Below are 25,546 nucleotides of genomic sequence, written 5' to 3' on the forward strand. Positions count from 1 at the left end.
GTTTAAAGAATCTATGAAAGGATTAGATGTCTTTGAAGTGGGGCCTGAATAGAAGTTTGTTTTCTGAGAAAATTTGAGAAGATTTAAAACCTTTGAATAGGATTTATGTGTGGGAGTTTTTTCACCATAAATGTGTGGGACTGAGAGCTGTATTAAATTGCTTGCATCTCTACTCAGCTCCCGAGATTTGCCTATGGTGGATACTCGGTGAATTGGCATTGAAGTGATATGAGGAGCCATGGGGACTGTGTGAGGATAATGCTTGGCAGGGACAGAATGTGGGGCCCTGAGAGGTGGTTTAGGACATGGAGGGTATGAGGAACTGTGGTACGGGTGGGGCATGAGTTGACATGGAAGTAATGGGGGGGCCAAGACAGGTGGTTTGTTTTTTTTTATCTGGCATGAAGGTATGAGAGGTGGATAGGGCAAGAGTTGGCATTGAATTGGCATGGTGGGTATGAGGGTCCATGTGCAGTGGGTGAGGGAGGTAGAGAGCCTAACAGCTTACAACTCGGATGAAATCCCAGAGAGCCGAGGCAGGCCTTCTAACTAGAATGCCTCAGCACTCACCCACCTCCATGGCCACTCATGACCTCCTGGGGGTGGGCCAGCCCAAATATATTGTACACAGCCCACCTCCTCTCTGGGTGTGAAGATTGCATGTTTGAGTCACTTTTTACTGAGGCAGATCTGACAAGGTGAGTCCCTGAGGGCAGCAGGAAAGTTAAATAAGGTGGTTAAGAAGGCATATGGGATACTTGCCTTTATTATCCAAGATATAGAATATAAGAAGAGGGAGGTTATGAAGGAGCTGTCTCAAACGCTGGTTAGGACGGGTTAGGCTGGGGTTGCTCTCCTTAGAGTAGCGAAGGCTGAGGGGGGACCTCATTGAGGCGTCAAAACTTATGAAGGACATAGATGGGATAAATTGGAAGAAATGTTTCCTCTTAGTAGAGGGGTCAATAACCAGGAGGCATACATTTAAAGTAATGGGCAGGAAATTTAGAGGGGATTTGAGGAAAAATGTTTTCACCCAGAGGATGATGGGAATGTGAACTCGCTGCCTGAAAGGGTGGGAGAGACGGGAACCCTCACAACATTTAAGAAGCATTCAGATGAGCACTTGAAACATCATTGCATTCAAGGCTACAGACCAAGTGCTGGAAAATGGGATTAGAATAGATAGGCGCTTGATAGCCGGCACAGACCCGATGGGCCGAAGGACCTCTTTCTGTGCTGTAAAACTCTATGGTGACGGTGAGTCGAGAAATGTCCCAGCGTGAACTACCCACCTTGGTAGCAAATATTCAGCACTTGTACTCAATGGATTGTTATGTTTGTGCACTGACTTTTATTTGAAAAGACAGAACTTACATATTTTTCTGTAGTTTTTATGGCATTGCGTTGAAGCCATACAGTATGATGACTCATTACGAGAACACATATGTTTGAGAAAATTAATTATTGCCATTTTAACAAACCATTAACTTGGTAATGGGTAACTTGGTGCCTTTGGTTTGGCAAAGCTACCCTGAGAAATTAGGGTTCCGTTTCCATTTGGGCAATTATACTGTGTCGATGTTTAGCCTAAGACACATTTAAGTTTGCTTCGCCTCTTTGTTAAATTTCTCATTCTGCCTTGTGAAAACGGTCCATCTGCAGTGATCAGTTGATAAAAGCCAGAGACACTCCACGGCTGGCAGGAGAAAACTGCTGCTCAAGGTCATTATTTAACAATCTTGTGTCTGGTCCAGTTTGCTTTGCAATTAACTATTAATTTTCTACTTTCTCACGGTGGATAGTGAAGTTTAAAAAACACTATGAGCTGGATATTATGGCCACAAATTGGATGGGCTATCCGCCCCACCCTCCAGCCACCCCACAATCGTCCTTATGTAAAATATGGCATGATGTCGTTGGGCCAGCATTCCAATGTCATCCCACCAGCCTTCAATAATATGGAAGGTGAGCAAGTGTCAAAATCGGAAGCCCAAAATCATTCCTCCTTACCCGGTTGAAAAATGCAACACCCACCCATGTGATGCTGGTCTTAACTTGGTCCCTGCCATAACTGGACGGCAGTGGCTCAAGTCACTTATTGCCCTAGTTATGCTGGTGTTCAGGGTGCCACCATTTTAGTTAAATTCCTGATGTGGACAGCAGAAACCTCCTATTTCAGGTAGGAAATGATTTCTATCATGCAGATCGGATTCTGTGACATGCATATAATTGTCGAACAGAAAAGAAGGAGGTCATTTGGCCTGTCAATTCTGTGTCGACATTAGATCCAGACAGTAATTTTGATGTACAAATGAGTGGCATTCTCCATTTATTTATAGATTTAGATGTATTGTCACGTGTACCGAGGTACAGTGAAAAGTATTGTTCTGCGTACAGTCCAGGCAGGTAGTTCCATACATGAAAAACATAGGCGATTCAATAAATGCATGATGTAAATACATAAAGACATTGGGTGAAGCATACGGAATATAGTGCAACATCTGTAGAGAAGATGCATAGAAAGTACAGTTCAGTCCATTAAAGAGTCTGGTAACAGCGGGGAAGAAGCTGTTTTTGAATCTGTTGCTGCATGTTCTCAAACATCTTTGTAGAGTATATTTGCGAGAGTGGCCTAACAGCAGACCAGGAAAAGTTTGAACTTTTGTTTTAGTGAAGTCAGGAAGAGCAGGTACCTGGGTCCTCAAAACTACTCTGGACTGTTCATAGAATTTCATAAAATTTACAGTGCAGAAGGAAGCCATTCAGCCCATCGATTCTGCACCTGCTCTTGAAAAGAGCACCCTACCTAAGCCCACACCTCCACCCTATCCCTGTAAGCCCACCTAACCTTTTTTGGACACTAAGGGCAATTGATCATGACCAATGAACCTAACCTGCACATCTTTGGACTGTGGGAGGTAACTGGAGCACCCGGAGGAAACCCATGCAGTCACGGGGAGAAAGTGCAAACTCCACACGAACAGGGCGTTATTCTCTCTTCCCCCCCCCCCTCCCCTGCCCCACCACCACCCCCCCCCCCCCCCCGCCGCGTGGGAGAATCGCCGGGGCACTGCACGAATCGCGCCACGCTGCCCCGACCCCCGCACGCGAATTTCCCACCCCCCCAAAAACGGCGGCGCGCGAATCGTGCCGGGCCGCTCGGAGAATCGCCGCAAACAGCGAGTGGCGCTTCTCCGGCTCGGATGGGCCGACCAGCCGTGCGTAAACAGTCTAGTCCTGCCGGCGCCATCCACACTTGGTCGCTGCTGGCGGGTACTCGTTGCGAAGGCTTGGGGGGCAGCCTGTGGGAGGGGGGCTCCGTTCCCGGGGGGGCCTCCGGAGTGGCCTGGTACGCGTTCGGGACCAACCGATCGGCGGGCCGGCCTCTCTGTCGGCGGGCCTCCTTTCTTCCGCCGGCGAGCCTGGATCGATCCGCCATGTTTGTGCGGGGCGGCCTGGGGGAGGATGGCCACCGCGCATGCGCTAGTTGGCACAGGCCCAACGGCGCATGCACGGGACCCAAGGGGCTACGGCTTTTACGCGGCGCCGGGTCTCTGACGCGTGACTAGGCCCCTGTAAATCGCGCGACGTCTCTGCTAGCCCCACGGAGGGGGGAGAATAGGGGTCTGGGAACGGGCGCCGACGCCGGAGTAAAACACTCCGGTTTTTACTCTGGCGTCGGCACTTAGACTCCCGTTGGGAGAATCCCGTCCACAGTGTCCCAAGCCGGGAATCGAACCTGGAACCCTGAAACTGTAAAGCAACTGTGCTAACCACTATGCTACCGTGCTGCCCCTGTTGGTGGCCCATTTGAGTTAACCCATAAATCATTTCACGTCCACTGCAGGCTCCAACTGTCAGACAGCTCCTCATGGGAACTGGACATGTCCCAACCTTGCACAACCAGCGAGCTACTCTAGGAAGTTGCAAATGGTGTGTTAATGCCCTGGCCTCGTGCCAGCAATAATGGACAATAAGTGGCAGGAACACTCCACCTGAAGTTATAATTGGTCTTTATAAATCTGTGTGTGTCATTACTTCTGTTCACTGATCCATTAATTGTTAAATACATTAGTAAGTTTATAGCCCATGCCACATTTTCTGAAATTGAAGATCATGTGGGTGAAGAGAGTTAATTGTTTAATTATGGGTTCATACTGGTCAGGCAAAGCTGCATTAAATTTTGAAAGTGCAGGAGAAAGCCTATTGAAGTGGTCTAAAATGCTGGACCCAAGAAAAGGATCTAGAGTGACACAGAAATGTGGCAGTGATAAGATGGAATATCATTCATGTGCTAATGTACCACTCAATTGTTTAAATTTGAAGTGGGTCAGTACAAACATAAATGTCAAAGAGGTTTAAGAGGCTGTAAACTGATACTGGTGAATGAGATTTATGGCAAGGGTACAGAATTTGTTTTTGCAGACTGAATGAAATATCTTCATATGGATGGGTCATATTTAGCTGAGAAACTGGAGGGTGCAGAGGATAGATCCTAGGGGACTTCAGAGTTAGGGGTAGGAAGAGACGCTCTTGATGGAGGCATACTAGCTATGACTGAAAGGTAAGAGTGGAACAAAACAAGAGCAGTCCCATTGAGGGGCCAGGAAATACGTTAGCCGACCTCACCATCATCTGTGCAAAAGTCTTTTAAAAAATGATAAGAATAAATATGTATAATATACCATGATCATCATCACAAATGAAGTCTTTGTGACTTTGAATCACAGAATCTACGGCACAGAGACAGGCCCTTCGGCTTAAACTAGTCCATGCCAACCAAAAGGCCCATCTAAGCTAACCCCATTTGCCTGCATTTGGCCCATATCCCTCTAAATCTTTCCTATTCATGGGCGTCTCTGTTTAAGAAGGGTGGCAGGGATAATCCCGGGAACTACAGGCCGGTGAGCCTTACTTCAGTGGTAGGGAAATTACTGGAGAGAATTCTTCGAGACAGGATCTACTCCCATTTGGAAGCAAATGGACGTATTAGTGAGAGGCAGCACGGTTTTGTGAAGGGGAGGTCGTGTCTCACTAACTTGATAGAGTTTTTCGAGGAGGTCACTAAGATGATTGATGCAGGTAGGGCAGTAGATGTTGTCTATATGGACTTCAGTAAGGCCTTTGACAAGGTCCCTCATGGTAGACTAGTACAAAAGGTGAAGTCACACGGGATCAGGGGTGAACTGGCAAGGTGGATACAGAACTGGCTAGGCCATAGAAGGCAGAGGGTAGCAATGGAGGGATGCTTTTCTAATTGGAGGGCTGTGACCAGTGGTGTTCCACAGGGATCAGTGCTGGGACCTTTGCTCTTTGTAGTATATATAAATGATTTGGAGGAAAATGTAACTGGTCTGATTAGTAAGTTTGCAGACGACACAAAGGTTGGTGGAATTGCGGATAGCGATGAGGACTGTCTGAGGATACAGCAGGATTTAGATTGTCTGGAGACTTGGGCGGAGAGATGGCAGATGGAGTTTAACCTGGACAAATGTGAGGTAATGCATTTTGGAAGGGCTAATGCAGGTAGGGAATATACAGTGAATGGTAGAACCCTCAAGAGTATTGAAAGTCAAAGAGATCTAGGAGTACAGGTCCACAGATCACTGAAAGGGGCTACACAGGTGGAGAAGGTAGTCAAGAAGGCATACGGCATGCTTGCCTTCATTGGCCGGGGCATTGAGTATAAGAATTGGCAAGTCATGTTGCAGCTGTATAGAACCTTAGTTAGGCCACACTTGGAGTATAGTGTTCAATTCTGGTCGCCACACTACCAGAAGGATGTGGAGGCTTTAGAGAGGGTGCAGAAGAGATTTACCAGAATGTTGCCTGGTATGGAGGGCATAAGCTATGAGGAGCGATTGAATAAACTCGGTTTGTTCTCACTGGAACGAAGGAGGTTGAGGGGCGACCTGATAGAGGTATACAAAATTATGAGGGGCATAGACAGAGTGGATAGTCAGAGGCTTTTCCCCAGGGTAGAGGGGTCAATTACTAGGGGGCATAGGTTTAAGGTGAGAGGGGCAAAGTTTAGAGTAGATGTACGAGGCAAGTTTTTTACGCAGAGGGTAGTGGGTGCCTGGAACTCACTACCGGAGGAGGTAGTGGAGGCAGGGACGATAGGGACATTTAAGGGGCATCTTGACAAATATATGAATAGGATGGGAATAGAAGGATACGGACCCAGGAAGTGTAGAAGATTGTAGTTTAGTCGGGCAGTATGGTCGGCACGGGCTTGGAGGGCCGAAGGGCCTGTTCCTGTGCTGTACATTTCTTTGTTCTTTGTTCTTCTTTGTCATTCTCCGACCCCCCGCCGGGTCGGAGAATGGCCGTTGGCCGCCGTGAATCCCGCCCCCGCCGAAGTCTCCGCTCCCGGAGATTGGGCGGGGGCGGGAATCCGGCCGCGCCGGTTGGCGGGATCCCCCGCTGGATTCTCCGGCCCGGATGGGCCGAAGTCCCGCCCAGGAATTGCCTGTCCCGCCGACGTAAATCAAACCTGGTATTTACCGGCGGGACCAGGCGGCGTGGGCGGGCTCCGGGGTCCTGGGGGGGGGCGCGGGGCGATCTGACCCCGGGGGGTGCCCCCACGGTGGCCTGGCCCGCGATCGGGGCCCACCGATCCGCGGGCGGGCCTGTGCCGTGGGGGCACTCTTTCCCTTCCGCCTCCGCTACGGCCTCTGCCATGGCGGAGGCGGAAGAGACTCTCCCCACTGCGTATGCGCGGGAAACTGACAGCGGCCGCTGACGCTCCCGCGCATGCGCTGGGAAACTGACAGTGGCCGCTGACGATCCCGCGCATGCGCCGCATTTCCGCGCCAGCTGGCGGGGCAACAAACGCCATTTCCGCCAGCTGGCGGGGCGGAAATCCCTCCGGCGTCGGCCTAGCCCCTCAATGTTGGGGCTAGGCCGCCAAAGATGCGGAGACTTCCGCACCTTTTTGCCGGCGCGATGCCCGTCTGATTGGCGCCGGCTTTGGCGCCAGTCGGCGGGCATCCCGCCGTTGGGGGAGAATTTCGCCCCATGTATCTGTCCAAATGCCTTTCAAGTGTTGTCAATGTCCCTGCCTGAACCACTTGCTCCAGCAGCTCATTCCACATACGTACCACCCTCTGTGGAAAAAGGTTTACCCCTCAGGTTCCCATTAATTCTTTCCCCTCTTAATTAAATGTATACCCTCTAGTTCTCGATTCCCCAACCCTGGGAAAACGACTGAGTGCACTCACCCTATCCATGCCTCTCATGACCTTATCCACCTCTATAAGTTCACCCCTCAGTCTCCTATGCTCCAAAGAAAAAAAGTCCAAGCCTGTCCAATTTCTCCCTATAACTCAGTCCCTTGATCCTTGAGGCAACATCCTTGTAAACTCTTCTGCACTCTCTCCAGTTTAATAACATCTTTCCTATAACAAGGCTACGAAAACTGAACACAATACTCCAGGTGCGGCCTCACCAACGTCCCGTACAACTGCAGCATAACTTCCCAACTTTTATACTCAATGCCCTGACTGGTGAAGGCCAACATGCCAAAAGCCTTCTTCAGTGTCCTATCTACCTGTGACTCCACCTTTAGAGAACCGTGCACCTGAACTCCAAGGTCCCTCTGTTCCACAATACTCCCTGAAATCCTACCGTTCACCTTGAAAGTCCTACCTTGATTTGACTTTCCAAAATGCAACACTTATCTGTCTTGAACTCCATTTGCCATTTGTCGGCCTACTTATCCAGCTGTTCAAGATCCAGCTGCAATTTTTGATATCCTTCCTCACTGTCTACAATACCACCTATTTTAGTGTCACCTGTAAACATACTGATCATATCTTGTGCGTTCTCATCCAAATTGTTGATATAGATAATAAACAACAATGGGCCCAGCACTAATCCCTGAGGCACACCACTAGTCAGAGGCCTCCAGGACGACAAACATCCTTCCTCCATTACCCTCTGGTTCCTACCAACAAGCCAATTGTATATGCAATTTGCCAGCTCTCCCTGGATTCCATGTGATCTAACCTTCCAGGACAGCCTACCATGTGGAACTTTATCAAAGGCCTTACTGAAGTCCATGTAGACTACGTCTACTACCCTGCCCTCATTAACCTTCCTGGTCACTTCATCGGAGAACTCTAACAAATTTGTAAGGCATGATTTCCCATGTACAAAGCTGTGCTGACTACTCCTAATCAAACTCTGTCTTTCCAAATGCCTGTACATCTTATCCCTCAGAATCCTCTCTGGTAACTTACCCACCACAGATGTTAAGCTTACTGGTCTATCATTCCATGCTTTTTCTTTGCAGTTCTTCTTAAATAAGGGCAGAACATTTGCTATCCTCGTCTTTTAGTACCTCACCAGTAGCTAACAATGATGTAAATATCTCAGCCTGGGCTCCCGCAATTTCTTCTCTCGCCTCACGCAGTGTTCTTGGATATACCTGGTTAGAGCCAGGAGATTTATCAATCTTTATACATTTTAATACGTCCATCTCCTCCTCTATTGTAATGTGAGCTGTCCCCAATATATCACCACTAATCTTCCCAGGTTCCCAAGTTCATCCACAGTAAACACACAGGAGAAATATTCATTGAGAACCTCGCCCATCTCCTGCGGTTCCACACATATGTGTCCACTTTGGTCCTTGAAGGGTCCTATTCGCTCTCTAGTTATTCTTTTTCTTTTAATATACTTAATAATAACTTTTATTGTCACAAGTAGGTTTACATTGCAATGAAGTTACTGTGAAAAGCCCCAAGTCGCCACATTCCGATGCTTGTTCGGGTACACAGAGGGAGAATTCAGATTGTCCAAATTACCTAACAGCATGGGCGCGATTCTCCGTTCCCGTGCCGGTTGGGAGAATCGCCTGGGTCGCCAGATTTTCCCAAGACGCCGGTCCGGCGCCCTCCCGCGATTCTCCCAAGCGGCGAGAACGGCCCCGTCGGGTTCCGCACGGTGCAGGCCGGAGAATCGCCCAAGACACCCAAAATGGCGATTCTCCGGTACCCCTGCGATTCTCAGTGCTGGATGGGCCGAGCGACCAGCCCAAAACGGCTGGTTCCCCCGGCGCCGTCCACATCTGGTCACTGCCGGCGGGAACAGCGCGGGACCGCTGGGGGGGGCGGCCTGTGGGGGGGGCGGGGGGGAGGGGGGATCCTGCACCGAGGGGGGGGCCTCAAATGGGGTGTGGCCCACGATCGGTGCCCACCGATCGTCGGGCCGTCCTTTTTGAAGGAGGACCTCCTTTCTTCTGCAGCCTTCAAGATCAGTCTGGCACCTTCTTGCGGGGCGGCCTCGGAGAGCACGCAACCACGCATGCGCGGGTGACGCCAGTTATGCGGTGCCGGCCGCGTCATGTATGCGGCGCCGCCTTGACGCGGCTCGAAGGCCTGGCGCGCGGAAATGACGCGGCGCCGCTCCTAGCCCATTATCGGGCCCTGAATCGGTCGGGATAGGGGTCGTTTCGCGGATAGTGACACTGCAGCGCACGGTCCCGTCCTCTGCCCGGGGGCATGTTGATGGCGGCCCAGGGGGAAGGGGGCAGACTCACCTGGGGCTAAGGTAAGACCACCCCTCACACACACACACTGGCGCTCAACGTGCATGACACCCCCGCACGCTTTGGACAGAGCACAAAGGCAGATTCTGTAGGTGTAACATTGACTTTAATAACGAAAGGAGTTCATGCACGTGCCCTAGCCCCTAAAACTCATCTGTGCCCTGCACCCGTGCCAACTTACTCAGTGTTTAATTGTTTAGCCTTACGGGCCCTTTGACTACACCTAGGTGGTTTCCCAGATGGTACAGCAGAACTGGAGGTGGACTCCTGCGATTCCTGCCCTCTGACACGGGATCCCTTTGGCGGCCGTTTCCTGGGGCGTCCTGGCCTAGATGGGCCAGGCTGCGGCTCGGGCGACTGGGATGGCAAGCTGCCAGCCTGTCCTGCCCGTTGCCCACCCGATGCACCTGGGACGGAAGGGGGGGAGCCCGAGGTGTTGAGGTGTTCCGGGACCTCCCCTACAATGGGACCCGGAACGGGCCCCAGCACCTCCTCCTCCCTCGGGGTGCCCGATGGCCCCCAGGCCTCTACATGGGTGGGGGATGCGAACGGACTGGCCATCTGACGCCCCTCCGAAATCTGGCGCTGCCAGTCCTGGAGGCCCGTGCTGGTATCGACAGGGGTCTGCAGGTTTGCAGCCATGGAGCTCAGGGGGTTGGCAATCCCTGTCTGTGACTGTGTGACGCCGGCTCGCACATGGGCAATGGCGCTGATGCCCTCAGCGATGGCCTGCTGAGACTGGGCCATGGCTTGCTGAGACTGGGCTATGGACTGCTGAGACTGGGCTATGGCCTTCAGAGACTGGGCCATGGCCTGCTGAGACTGGGCCATGGCCATCAGAGACTGTGCCACGGAGTTGAGCCCCTCTGCCATCTGCCGCTGGCGCTGGCTCATGGCCTCCTGTGAGAAGGCAGCCATGTCCTGGGCCACAGACGCCGCCTGCATGGAAAGCCACAGGCCTCGCAAACCGCTTCCCATGTCTGACACTGTCGCACCCATTGCCTCCACCGCGGACGCCACCCGTGCGGTGTCGGCCTGGGTGGCACGCATGACCGGCACCACTGCCATCTCCTGGACGCGGGCGGACTCCTCCACCTGCAACTGCAGCCGCCGCAAGCTGGCCGTCACCTTCTTCGCTCGTCCCAGGTTCGGTGGTTGCATCCGACCTATGGGTGGGTGTGGTAACTCCAGGAACCCGGGATCCATCTGGGCGGCAGATGTTCGCATGCGCCGGGCTGCCCTCCGACATCCCGGCCCCTCTGCTGCTCCTACCTCCACCTGCTGTACCGGGACGGCTGTGTTGTGCGCACCAGTGAGTGTACCAGACGCCTCATCACTAAAGTGCCCAACCGAGGTGAGCGTCTCTGCGATGGTGGAGGGTGTTGGTGACAGCAGTGGCATTTTGTGGTGCGCATCATCCGACTCTGTGTCCATGGCACTTTGGGGTGGCGGTTCGTCTCCTCCCATCCAATCTGTGTCACTGTCCTGTATTTCAGTTACTGGGTAGGGGTTTCCTGGGTAGGGGTGTCCTGGGTAGGGGTGTCCTGGGTTGTGGTTTCGTGGCACGGCTGTGACGGGGGCCTGTGGCTGCCCCTCTCGTTGCTGGGTGGCACACGCCTGCGTCGCCGCACCCGCATGAGACGGGGGCGCCGTCTCCCTGTTGCTCCAGGACTCACCGTCTCCCGTGGTCTCCGAGGGGCATCGTGCGGGCGTCGCGTGCCAGAGGGTCTGGGTCTCTCTGTCTCCCGCGGTCTCCAAGGGGCATCGTGCAGGCATCGCATGCCAGAGGGCCCGGGTCTCTCCGTCTCCCGTGGTCTCCGAGGGGCATCATGCGGGCGGTCTGCATCTGCGGGGATGGGTGCCTCGACGTTTGCTCCTGCGATACACAATGAAGCATGCATGGTTAGATACGCAGGCAGTGATCAGGTGATATGGGGGAGGGGGGATATGGGGGAGGCGGGATATGGGGGAGAGGGGATATCGGGGAGGGGGGATATGGGGGAGGGGGGATATGGGGATGGGCTGTCGGTGGCTCACTTGCTGGTGGGCCCCCGACCTCTGCATCAGCAACCTCCCGGTCCTCAGGTCCGCCAGCCAGTTCCAGGGCCCTTTCCTCATGTTCGGTCAGTGGCCTCTCATCAGCTGGGCCTCCTCCAGTCCTCACATGCTCCCTGGTGTTGTGTGCGCGCTTCTCCTGTGGGGGGTGGTGGCAGGGGTAAAAGGCAACAGTGTTAGACAGGTATATGAATGCACGCCATCGGTTGCGTGTGTATTGCAGCGGTTAAGGTTAGGGCTAGATTCACTTGGGGATATGGGGGAGGGGGGATATGGGGGAGGAGGGATATGGGGGAGGGGGGATATGGGGGAGGAGGGATATGGGGGAGGGGGGATATGGGGGAGGGGGGATATGGGGAGGGGGGGATATGGGGAGGGGGATATGGGGGAGGGGGGATATGGGGAGGGGATATGGGGGAGCGGGGATATGGGGAGGGGGATATGGGGATAGGGATGTGGGGGAGGGGGAATGTGGGGAGGGGGGATATGGGGGAGGGGGGATATGGGGAGGGGGATGTGGGGAAGGGGGATATGGGGAGGGGTGATATGGGGATGGGGGTGTGGGGGAGGGGGGATATGGGGAGGGGGATATGGGGAGGGGGAGGGGGATATGGGGGATGTGGGGGAGGGGTGGTATGGGGATATGGGGGATAGGGATATGGGGATATGGTGAGGGGGGATATGGTCAAGGGGGGATGTGGAGGGCTATGGGGGAGGGGGGATATGGTGGAGGGGGATATGGGGAGGGGGATATGGGGAGGGATGATATGTGGAGGGGGATATGGGGATGGGGAATATGGGGAGGGGGATATGGGGGAGGGGGGACATGGGAGAGGGTGGATATGGGGAGGGGGATATGGGGGACATGGGGGAGGGGGGATATGGGGAAGGGGAATATGGGGGAGGGGGGATATGGGGGAGGGGGGATATGGATATCTGGCAGGGGGAGAGGCTCACCCTGGCTGCTTTGACGAGGTCGTTCACCTTCTTGTGGCACTGGGTGCCTGTCCGTGGTGTCAGGGCCACAGCGCTGACGGCCTCTGCCACCTCCCTCCACAGACGCCGGCTGTGGCGTGGGGCGACTCTGCGGCCGTGTCCGGGATACAGGGCCTCCCTCCTCTGCTCCACTGCGTCCAGGAGCGCCTCAATGTCGCGGGACTGGAACCTCGGGGCTGAGCGGCGGTCGGCCATCCGGTCGGGTCTTCTGGTCGGGTGGGGGGAGCAGTGCGTTTTATGAGCCGCACGGCGTGAACCACGTGAGCCAGCGCGGATAGCGTCACGTCGCTGCTAGCCCATTCTGGGCCGGAGACTTTGCGACGTTTGGGGCGGCGCGATGCAGGTGGGATTTGCGCCGTTTTGGGCGCCGGTCGGCGGACATCGCGCCGATACTGGAGAATTTCGCCCCAGAGCTTTAGAGTAAGAAATATAAATATTAGATTATTTTGAGCATTTCTAAAAATAGTTATTTCTTTAACCTTTACAGCAATGGAAACTTCTTTATTTGGCTTACTTTCTGGACATTATTAATATGCATTTTTGACTTATATTCAAGAAAAACGTTAGTAAATTTATCATTGGCAATTTATACAATAGCCTCAAAGTTCCTGGTTGGGTAATAAAAAATACAAACTATGCCTTCAGTTGGTTATATAACACTTCAATTCAAGAACGGACAGAAGGGTTAATCTATTAATGGACATACGTTTCTTTTCCCCCGTTTGTGGTCAAGAACTACAACAAACACGATTGGCTAAATTTTCTCTTTCTGAACCGTTCAATAGTTCTACATATACAAGCAATATATTTTGAATGAAAAATGGTAAGAATATAAGATGATGAAGAGTAACATTAAATTTAACATAAAAACTTGATGGCGGGAAGAATCCTGTTCCTGTTTGTAGCTGCTCCGACCAGGAGATCTGCTGTCCTGGCACCTTCCATGACTAACTATGTGAGGTTGCAGGTTTTTCACAGGTGACAGGTCATGCGTCTTACTGAGCATCATGACTTTGCCCTGGTGGTGTCACACACATTTCTGGTGTCTGCCTTCTGAGCCATTCTCTACTATTTGTTTGGGTCTTCTGCCTTATCAACCATTGTCAGTCTACAATGTACAGTTGGAGTGGTGATGTCTCCACACCACGCCAGTTGAGACTGATGGACCCCTCACTTAGTTTTGCGCAACTGCTGAATTGAGATCCTGGGGTATCGCTGCTGTTATGCGAAACCAACTACCTGGAGTCATGAGTGAGGGTTGGAGAGTTATAAAGCACCGTTTCCTCCACCCACCTCTCTTTTAATATGGGCGTGTGGCTTGTCGGGGGATCAAGGGGATTACTACCCCTCATACATATCTCCCATATACCACAAAGGGGGGAAGAGGAAGATAAGAAAAAGTTGAACTCAAGTACTTATTTTATAAGTTCACGTGTTTGTAACTATCATTGTTTAAAATGTTTATGGTAAATATTGCATTGATAATACTACTCTTGATGTTTGAATAGGTTTATTTAAAAAATAATTTTGTAATGACTGCGGAAACTGAAAAAAATCCAGGGAGCATAAAGTCATTGGCTGTTTTTTCTGCTATAACTTTAACCGTAACTTTAACAGTAATGGCATGGTAGCACAGTGGTTAGCACTGGTGCTTCACAGCACCAGGGTCCCAGGTTCGATTCCCACTTGAGTCAAAGTCTGTGCGGAGTCTGTACGTTCTCCCCTTGTCTGCGTGGGTTTCCTCCGGGTGCTCCGGTTTCCTCCCACAAGTTCCGAAAGACATGCTTGTTAGGTGAATTGGACATTCTGAATTCTCCCTCAGTGTACCCGAATAGTGTGGTGACTAGGGAATTTTCACAGTAACTTTAATGCCTACTTGTGACAATAATAAAGATTATTAGATAACTGAAAATTGAATACATTTTACTTCTGTTTGCTTAGGGTGTATATTTTGAATTTGAATATTTTAAAGCACAGTATAATGCAAACATAAAAATGTACAGCACTGTTAAGAGTCCACTTTTACATTAGATAACAATTTAACCATCTGTTATATTCCCTTAACATTACTGAATTTGCCAATTAAATCCTTAAATACAGATTCTGAGAATTTCCAATTCGGTTTGATATGGCAGTCTCCTTGCTTACATTTTCACTTCAATTTATTGTGTTTTTAAAATATCTTCAGTTTTACAGAGCTGCATGCCTGGAATGACAAACATAAGGGCAGAACTCTCCCACGGCCCAGTATACGGGTTCAATGGCGCGTGAGGGGGGAAGAATTTGGTGGGAGTGCAAAAATTGGTTTCACGCCAGGTGATTTTCCAACGGGATCTTCTGCTGGTGCCCACCATGGTGGATTGGGAAACCCACTGAAGGCCAGCATGAAACTTATTTGCATCCTACTAAGGGGATGCATATGAAGGCCCAACCAGAATCTTTTGCAAATGCTTGATTCTCCATGGCACCGCTGCAAACCCCATCTGGAACATTGTCGGGGCCCACCTGAATAATGCCCGGGGCTGCCTCCAAATTTGGAATGGAGGCTGGCGGAAACCCTGGACCTTGAAACACCACAGCAGTGGGTGGGAAGCATCGACAGGTAGATCTTCCAGATTCAGTGTCATCTTCCAGCCTCAAAATGTTTCTTATCTCTCAGGAAGTCCATCTTCGAGCTTGAGAGTCCGCCTGGAGATCTATGTTCATTTTCAGGATGTCCATCCTCTTATTTCAATAGTCGGGTGCTTTTCAATATGGCGCCCAGATACAAGGGCAGTCTGTGCTCCATCAGGTCTCCCCTCCACGGAATAAGGTGCAAAACACCTGGTTGCATAATGAATGAGGTCAGGGCTGGAAGACAGGGCATTGTTTCCTGTTGTGGAGGGTAGCGGGAAACCCTCCACATTCCTGCCCCCATCACAGGACTTAGACCAAGATGGGAGAATTCTGCCCAAGGTCTTCGTTTAACAAGAGAAAAACATTATTTGTATAAACATGGTTGTGAACCATCCAAGCTTGGGGCTGATGAAACTAATTTAAATAGGACTGATCAAAATTTGAAGTAGCATTCAAGAATGAAAGTTTCTATTTGACTTCAATTTTTCACAAATTTTGTTGTTAATGGAAACTGATATCTTTAAAAAAAAAAAAATTTTGAGTACCCAATTCATTTTTTTCAATTAAGGGGCAATTAAGTGTGGCCAATCCATCTACCCTGCACATCTTTGGGTTGTGGGGGTGAAACCCACACAAACACGGGGAGAATGTGCAAACTCCACACGGACAGTGACCCATAGCCGGGATCGAACCTGGGACCTCGGTGCCATGAGGCAGTAGTGCTAACCACTGCACCACCGTGCTGCCCCTGGAAATTGATATCTTAATACTGTAAGCAGGTAACTCTCACAATGGTCTAAATTTTCAGGCCCCATTGTGAGCAGGAGGTGGAAGCAGATGGGACCTGGAAATACTGGTGCCAGCCAGACCTGATGCTGACAATATTCACCAGGATGTGGAGATGCCGGCGTTGGACTGGGATGAGCACAGTAAGAAGTCTTACAACACCAGGTTAACAGCCAACACGTTTGTTTCAAACACTAGCTTTCGGAGCACTGCTCCTTCCTCAGCTGAATCTGTCTGCTTTCTTGCATCTTTGTAGAAACTTCATGTCAGTGATTCACCTGAGGAAGGAGCAGTGCTCCGAAAGCTAGTGTTTTAAACAAACCTGTTGGACTTTAACCTGGTGTTGTAAGACTTCTTACAATATTCACCGGGGCAGCATAGCAATCCCAGTCACCTCTTGATTAAGGACAATTAAAATGTCTGGAGCTCATTAAAGGGGGAGCTTGAAAGTTTCCTCAGGCCACACAGGTTGTATGCACTGGGACTAAACAATTGAAAGAGGCAGGTAAAAAGTCGGGAGAGTGTCATGGATGCAGCAGGAAGTAATTCCCTGGTCCTATAATAGGGTCAGCGATGCAAAAGGGGCTCAGTCTTTGGGAAGGAAGTGCCCTAGACGCTGCACAGGTGGTGGGGAGAATGGGCGTTCAATACTTGGACATTGAGCACAGTTGTCACCCCATCGTAAACAAAGAATACTGGAAATGCAGTATTTGAGGAGAGAAAAAACTTTCAAACTCCCCGTGTCTGATTGGGGCAGGGAAGTTCCCCAAAGGCGCACTTAAGAACCCATCTTGGAAATTCACAGGTAAACATTTGTACGGCAATTGCCGAGATGCACTAGCTTTGGCTGGCTAATTGTCCTGTGCTGGGATCCATTCGAAAATGTGATTTAGATGGTTCCGACTAACTTATTGAGAAAAAGGTAGAAGAAATAAGATCTATTCTAACTTATGCAAGAAGTATTACGGGTAAGGCAGATGAACTTAGAGCTTGGATTAGTACTTGGAACTATGATATTGTTGCCATTACAGAGACCTGGTTGAGGGAAGGGCAGGATTGGCAGCTAAACGTTCCAAGATTTAGATGTTTCAGGCGGGATAGAGGGGGATGTAAAAGGGGAGGTGGAGTTGCGCTACTGGTTCGGGAGAATATCACAGCTGTACTGCGAGAGGACACCTCAGAGGGCAGTGAGGCTATATGGGTAGAGATCAGGAATAAGAAGGGTGCAGTCACAATGTTGGGGGTTTACTACAGGCCTCCCAACAGCCAGCGGGAGATAGAGGAGCAGATAGGTAGACAGATTTTGGAAAAGAGTAAAATCAACAGGGTTGTGGTGATGGGAGACTTCAACTTCCCCAATATTGACTGGGACTCACTTAGTGCCAGGGACTTAGACAGGGCGGAGTTTGTAAGGAGCATCCAGGGGGGCTTCTTAAAACAATATGTAGACAGTCCAACTAGGGAAGGGGCGGTACTGGACCTGGTATTGGGGAATGAGCCCGGCCAGGTGGTAGATGTTTCAGTAGGGGAGCATTTCGGTAACAGTGACCACAATTCAGTAAGTTTTAAAGTACTGGTGGACAAGGATAAGAGTAGTCCTAGGATGAATGTGCTAAATTGGGGGAAGGCTAATTATAACAATATTAGGCGGGAACTGAAGAACATAGATTGGGGGCGGATGTTTGAGGGCAAATCAACATCTGACATGTGGGAGGCTTTCAAGTGGCAGTTGAAAGGAATTCAGGACCGGCATGTTCCTGTGAGGAAGAAGGATAAATACGGCAATTTTCGGGAACCTTGGATGACGAGAGATATTGTAGGCCTCGTCAAAAAGAAAAAGGAGGCATTTATCAGGGCTAAAAGGCTGGGAATAGACGAAGCCTGCGTGGAATATAAGGAAAGTAGGAAGGAACTTAAGCAAGGAGTCAGGAGGGCTAGAGGGGGTCACGAAAAGTCATTGGCAAATAGGGTTAAGGAAAATCCCAAGGCTTTTTACACGTACATAAAAAGCAAAAGGGTAGCCAGGGAAAGGGTTGGCCCACTGAAGGATAGGCAAGGGAATCTATGTGTGGAGCCAGAGGAAATGGGCGAGGTACTAAATGAATACTTTGCATCAGTATTCACCAAAGAGAAGGAATTGGTAGATGTTGAGTCTGGAGAAGGGTGTGTAGATAGCCTGGGTCACATTGAGATCCAAAAAGAAGCGGTGTTGGGTGTCTTAAAAAATATTAAGGTAGATAAGTCCCCAGGGCCTGATGGGATCTACCCCAGAATACTGAAGGAGGCTGGAGAGGAAATTGCTGAGGCCTTGACGGAAATCTTTGGATCCTCGCTGTCTTCGGGGGATGTCCCGGAGGACTGGAGAATAGCCAATGTTGTTCCTCTGTTTAAGAAGGGTAGCAAGGATAATCCCGGGAACTACAGGCCGGTCAGCCTTACTTCAGTGGTAGGGAAATTACTGGAGAGAATTCTTCGAGACAGGATCTACTCCCATTTGGAAGCAAATGGATGTATTAGTGAGAGGCAGCATGGTTTTGTGAAGGGGAGGTCGTGTCTCACTAACTTGATAGAGTTTTTCGAGGAGGTCACTAAGATGATTGATGCAGGTAGGGCAGCGGATGTAGTCTATATGGACTTCAGTAAGGCCTTTGACAAGGTCCCTCATGGTAGACTAGTACAGAAGGTGAGGTCACACGGGATCAGGGGTGAGCTGGCAAGGTGGATACAGAACTGGCTAGGCCATAGAAGGCAGAGAGTAGCAATGGAAGGATGCTTTTCTAATTGGAGGGCTGTGACCAGTGGTGTTCCACAGGGATCAGTGCTGGGGCCTTTGCTCTTTGTAGTATATATAAATGATTTGGAGGAAAATGTAACTGGTCTGATTAGTAAGTTTGCAGACGACACAAAGGTTGGTGGAATTGCGGATAGCGATGAGGACTGTCGGAGGATACAGCAGGATTTAGATTGTTTGGAGACTTGGGCGGAGAGATGGCAGATGGAGTTTAATCCGGACAAATGTGAGGTAATGCATTTTGGAAGGTCTAATGCAGGTAGGGAATATATGGTGAATGGTAGAACCCTCAAGAGTATTGAAAGTCAAAGAGATCTAGGAGTACAGGTCCACAGGTCACTGAAAGGGGCAACACAGGTGGAGAAGGTAGTCAAGAAGGCATACGGCATGCTTGCCTTCATTGGCCGGGGCATTGAGTATAAGAATTGGCAAGTCATGTTGCAGCTGTATAGAACCTTAGTTAGGCCACACTTGGAGTATAGTGTTCAATTCTGGTCGCCACACTACCAGAAGGATGTGGAGGCTTTAGAGAGGGTGCAGAAGAGATTTACCAGAATGTTGCCTGGTATGGAGGGCATTAGCTATGAGGAGCGGTTGAATAAACTTGGTTTGTTCTCACTGGAACGAAGGAGGTTGAGGGGAGACCTGATAGAGGTATACAAAATTATGAGGGGCATAGACAGAGTGGATAGTCAGAGGCTTTTCCCCAGGGTAGAGGGGTCAATTACTAGGGGGCATAGGTTTAAGGTGAGAGGGGCAAGGTTTAGAGTAGATGTACGAGGCAAGTCTTTTACGCAGAGGGTAGTGGGTGCCTGGAACTCGCTACCGGAGGAGGTGGTGGAAGCAGGGACGATAGTGACATTTAAGGGGCATCTTGACAAATACATGAATAGGATGGGAATAGAGGGATACGGACCCAGGAAGTGTAGAAGATTGTAGTTTAGTCGGGCAGCATGGTCGGCACGGGCTTGGAGGGCCGAAGGGCCTGTTCCTGTGCTGTACATTTCTTTGTTCTTTGTTGTTGTTATGGGTACCTATTGTAAAGACCCAGACCGACCCCCCCCCCCCCCCTCCACCAATCTCTCAGGGAACTCCCTCCACCCCTCGACTAACGAACACTCCACAGTATTTCTGACCCCTCATCATAATTCCCCTCTACCCACACACGGGACTCTTTCCCCTGCTGCGGGCCCGAGAACCTGCTTCAGGCTTGAATCCCCCTTACCCGCCAGACCCAACCTGCAACCCCACACCCCCAGTCAATCCAACAACTTGCCCCTATCCGAGGCCTGATTTCACTTCCCCTGCAGGCCTGACCCACAATCCCACAACCCCCCTTCCCCACCACCACCCATCGCAGCTCCAAGGCCCGATTTCCACCTCAGAGGCCCAATTTTATCCTCCCACCCAATATTCCTATCCACTCACCTTAGACATCTGACAATGATTGTCATTCCACAGATGTTATGGCCCCATATTTTTTCAGGTTGACAACCGTTCATCACAACTGAAGAAACGTAGAAATGTATGTTTTTAAGCCAGTTGAAGGAGAGAAGGGGCAGGACGAACAAAAGAGATGGCTTGTGGTAGGGTGGAGGGTAGGGTAGCGGAGATTACAGAACAAAAGATTTCATGATGCAACAGCCAAAGAGAGTGGTAATGCGTTTCGTGGAAAAATAAAGTTTATGGTCCAGATGAAATGTGAATTACTACATAAAATTCATCTGAGTACAACATGATGGCATAAAGAAAGAAACAAGGCAAGATCAACACAGCAAAACATAAACAAAAGAGAAAAGGAAACATAGAAGAAGATGAAGGTTGTCACCCCACCATCCTTCCTCGCATGGGCAGAAGAGCAACAGCAAGGCTGGCAGTCACAAGAGAATGACAACCTGTCTTCAAGGAAGGCTGCAACTGGCAATGGTGGCAGAACTCTCAGATTTTAGGCTCAGTGGTGATGAGGGGAAACACCTTCTGCAGGAAGGTGCAACCCTGTGCAGCAGGAGAACAAAGGAGAGGAAAGAGGGGAAGAAAGGCAACAGCAGCCAAACCCTCAACAGAGTTGCTGCCTGGAGCTAACTGAGACCAAGTGTTGAAGGAGACTGCGACTGTCCAAGCATATGTTTGTAGACATTTGTGACCTTGTCACTGAAGACTTCATATCTTGCAGCACTGATCACTATGCCCTGCTCATCCTGGCATTGAACATCTTTACTTCTGTCTCCTTTCAAAGATCAGATGAGCACCTTGGTGGCATCTTGCAGAAGGCATTGAATTTTGGATTTCCAAGGTACATTATTTAATGCACCCATTTGGCCATTACGACACTCAGTGACTGCCCACTCAGATTCATCCATAGGATAGGCTTCCACTCCCTCAATGTTCAATAGATCTGCAAGCACAACAGGAGCTTTCTCCAAGTGTGCATTTACGCATTTACTCTCCTGGCAGCTGTCATGATTACTTCATTTTCCAGCATTCTATGTTGCCTCAAATCTTCACTCCAACCAGTGAATAGATCCCAGACCGCAAGGCTTATAATTTCACCTGCTCACTAGGGCAACAATTGAGGCGGCCAGTGGGCTTCTGAAGATTTGATTCCAGGACATGGGCCAGTGATGTGGTGCCGTCCAGGACTCTACCTCAAGGCCTAGTGGTTTGTTGAAATCTTCATAACATGGTCCTCTAGTGAGGTGTCGACCTTGAGGCTGGTCAAACCCTGAGCCTGGAGGACAGCCTCCATCACTTGATCCTGCTGTATAGATGGAGGGTCCTTAGTCAGAGGGGCCAAGGCTACTAAGGGTGCCCCTTGAGGAATGGCATCCTTATCCCTTGCCAGTCCCTCTGGATGCCTGGAGGAAGATACCTTCTGGGTCATACAAGGCACCCCATTCCCAAAGATTTCTGCTTCACTAGTGTCACTGAGTGGTCCGTGATATTGAGTCTCATCCATCCTGTGGATGTCAATGCACAGTTCCTGCATGCACTCTATCACTTATGGCTGGCCGCTCTCTCAATGGGGAAACTTGTGCGTTCAAAGCCCTGAGCCATAATGGCACATATGAACTGGATGCACTCTTCCATTCTTAGCCTGTGACTGCACCAGCCTCAGGGAACTCTAACTTGTGGGATCACAGTTCTTGATTAGACATAGTCACACGGTTTTGTGAAGGGTAGGTCGTGCCTCACAAACCTTATTGAGTTCTTTGAGAAGGTGACCAAACAGGTGGATGAGGGTAAAGCAGTTGAGGTGGTGTATATGGATTTCAGTAAAGTTTGATAAGGTTCCTCATGGTAGGCTGCTGCAGAAAATATGGAGGCATGGGATTGAGTGTGATTTAGCAGTTTGGATCAGAAATTGGCTAGCTGGAAGAAGACAAAGGGTGGTGGTTGATGGGAAGTGTTCAGACTGGAGTCCAGTTACTAGTGGTGTACCACAAGGATCTGTTTTGGGGCCACTGCTGTTTGTCATTTTTATAAATGACCTGGAGGAGGGCGTAGAAGGATGGGTGAGTAAATTTGCAGATGACACTAAAGTCGGTGGAGTTGTGGACAGTGCGGAAGGATGTTACAAGTTACAGTGGGTCATGGATAAGCTGCAGCGCTGGGCTGAGAGGTGGCAAACGGAGTTCAATGCAGAAAAGTGTGAGGTGATTCATTTTGGAAGGAATAACAGGAAGACAGAGTACTGGGCTAATGGTAAGATTCTTGGCAGTGTGGATGAGCAGAGAGATCTCGGTGCCCATGTACATAGATCCCTGAAAGTTGCCACTCGGGTTGAGAGGGTTGTTAACAAGGCGTACGGTGTGTTAGCTTTTATTGGTAAGGGATTGAGTTTCGGAGCCATGAGGTCATGATGCAGCTGTACAAAACTCTGGTGCGGCCGCATTTAGAGTATTGTGTGCAATTCTTGTCACCGCATTTATAGGAAGGATGTGGAAGCATTGGAAAGGGTGCAGAGGAGATTTACCAGAATGTTGCCTGGTATGGAGGGAAGATCTTATGAGGAAAGGCTAAGGGACTTGAGGCTGTTTTCGTTAGAGAGAAGAAGGTTAAGAGGTGACTTAATTGAGGCATACAAGATGATCAGAGGATTGGATAGGGTGGACAGTGAGAGCCTTTTTCCTCGGATGGTGATGTCTAGCACGAGGGGACATAGCTTTAAATTGAGGGGATAGATATAAGACAGATGTCAGAGGTAGGTTCTTTACTCAGAGAGTAGTAAGGGTTTGGAATGCCCTGCCTGCAACAGTAGTGGACTCGCCAACACTAAGGGTATTCAAATGGTCATTGGATAGACATATGGACGATAAGGGAATAGTGTAAATGGGCTTTAGAGTGGTTTCACAGGACAGCGCAACATCGAGGGCTGAAGGGCCTGTACTGCGCTGTAATGTTCTATGTTCTATGATGCTGTTCAAGGTAGAACTTTCTGAAGTCCTGCACTGTGCCCAGCTGAGCAGGGCTGTGTCTATCCTTCCTCCTTTGAGGGGAACTGGCCATAGCCCCCTTTTTATTTCTTGGGTTTTTGATTACTGCAGCATCAGTCACATTATACTAAATATGTCAGCTATCGTCAGACAGATTTATTTGCTTATTTCATTTTCAATTTCGCAGTAGCAAACTTGAAAAGGGATTTCTTAGATTGGAATTATTACATTTGATCTCCAAATATTAAATGTGGACTGTACATTGTATTCTGACATTTCAGACAGACTAAAGCAGGGTTACTCCAGTTACACTAATTAAAAAGTTTTCGGGCAAAGATATGGGTATTGAAGCATTGTGTATTCTGCACCTCATGATAAAATGAGCACTGTTCCTCATGCAATATGATAGCTTTGAGCTTTGGTTTGGCAGAACCACTGTAATTAAAATGCACACTGGGACACAATTGGAATTAAGCCTGACTGCATTTCCTGTATCGCTTTTCAACAAGGGAAGTAACTTTCAGTGTAATAAAAACTATCACTTTAGACTTTGATTCTGCATAAACAAATTACTTCCAAGAAATGGCAGATATTTTGCTATGCTGCATTTGTAAAGCAGCTAAGCGAACTGTCGTTTCAGATTAATACTTCTCCCGTCTAAAAATGCGTGTTGATCATGCAGCACAGTCGACCATGGCAAGGGCTTCAGTACATAAGCTCTTGTGTTTTGTTTGCACTCTGTGATTGGAGATTCTTCGGTCCTTGTCTTCTAAATCTCCGTGCTGACTGATTTAAATAGCAGATCATTTACCTCGGTTCAAATGACATCATAACAGAAGCCTCTCATTTGCTGGGAGCTTTTGAAGGGTGCTTAACTTAGCCCAGCAGGAACATACTGACAAGATTTCTTCTGTACAGACAGGCCGATTTATCTTGCCCCCTTCTGATCTCCTTTTCAAACGAAAAGAACATAAAGGCTGCATCAGCAAATCCCTATTTAGTGTCACCTAACCCCTCCCCCTACCATCCCTCAACGTAGGCAAAGTTGAGCTATCTAACATCACAGTTGGGTCTGATCTCCAGGACTGCAAATTAATTTATAAGGTGCATTACATTAGTAATCATCATTCAAAAAGCATTGTGAAGAAGAAGTGGCAAAAGCATAGTGCGTTATTTTATTTGTGCTTAAGTTTATGCGGTAAGGGAGGTTCAGCCTTTGCTGATTCCTGAAAAGGTAGCAGGTGATTGGGTGAAACATTTGATGACATGCAGCTGTGGAGTCAGGAAACTGTTGTTAACAGGCAGCACCACATAATCACCTCATTTGAGACTGGTGCAATCGCAGATATCTCCAGCGTGCCTTAATGTGCAAGTCTAACTTACCTGTACAATTATTGTATAATGCAATGTACACATACTTACATTAACTGCAGAGCTGACCAAAATATGCAAGTCTGTTTGTCGTCTTATCGGTTGGTGAGTAAAGCAAATGTAAATAATCAAGATTCGAAAACGTGGAAGTTTGGAGAGGCATTTGAAAGACTTTGAACAATCGTTTAAAAATCTGGATTTTCTCTCGTGCTATGCAAATGAATCATGATTTTATTTTGACATATTTGCTCAGAATAACGACACTATTTTTGGCAATTTTCTTCCTTGAACTTGGGTAAATACAAAAATTGAAGAGATTTTAAATTTCAACTTTTAGCAGGTGGCATGATAATTGATTCATTCATTTGGCTTGCGGGCAAGGTTTAGTATGTGCCACCAATCAAGCTTATTTTTCTTGGTTTTTATATGCAGGTAATTAAAGTATTTAATGAGAATGGCAGTAGTCAAGCATTGGAGGTGCCAAGTGACATCATGGCTCACGATGTCTGTCAGTTGTTCATATTGAAAAATCACTGTGTCAATGACAATACCTGGACTCTTATTGAGCACCTTCCTCACATTGGAGTGGGTAAGTGTAAAGATTAATTTAACTTTTTATTCATTGTGATGTAATTTGTACTATGTCATTCATTATAAAGGAGAAGGTTTTTGAGCATATGCAAGTTATATCTATAAACATTTTTCAAACATGTCCTGTACTTCCCTTACTGTGTCTGGTGCCATTCTTGTCCACCCTTAGAGAGGCAATTGTTCAGTTGAACAGCAGCAATTGTGTGTGTGTGATTGTGTGAATAAGAGCATCCATTTGAAGCAGTGTTATTGTCAAATATTGCCAAATGTTGTTGTCCAGCTATTTGCAAATAGTCAGCTGCAATTTTTATATGGCTAGTTAATCAGGGTAATTTTCACTTGACCCATTCAGTG

General features: G+C 49.0%; 1 protein-coding gene across 5 annotated transcripts in view; it reads left to right on the top strand.

The window, feature by feature from the left end:
- The window catches only part of grb14 (growth factor receptor-bound protein 14), a 364,132-nt gene that overhangs the window by 230,398 nt on the left and 108,188 nt on the right, over window positions 1–25,546 (top strand). For 3 of the 5 annotated variants that reach the window (XM_072474138.1, XM_072474117.1, XM_072474127.1), the window contains one exon: window positions 25,034–25,190. In XM_072474138.1, the coding sequence (XP_072330239.1) occupies window positions 25,034–25,190 (157 nt within the window). Of the gene's footprint in view, window positions 1–24,546; window positions 24,707–25,033; window positions 25,191–25,546 lie in introns of those variants that run through there. The other 2 variants (XM_072474106.1, XM_072474097.1) reach the window with 2 other exon arrangements.

The sequence above is a fragment of the Scyliorhinus torazame genome, chromosome 2 (assembly GCF_047496885.1).
Source record: "Scyliorhinus torazame isolate Kashiwa2021f chromosome 2, sScyTor2.1, whole genome shotgun sequence".
Classification (NCBI taxonomy): Eukaryota; Metazoa; Chordata; class Chondrichthyes; order Carcharhiniformes; family Scyliorhinidae; genus Scyliorhinus; species Scyliorhinus torazame.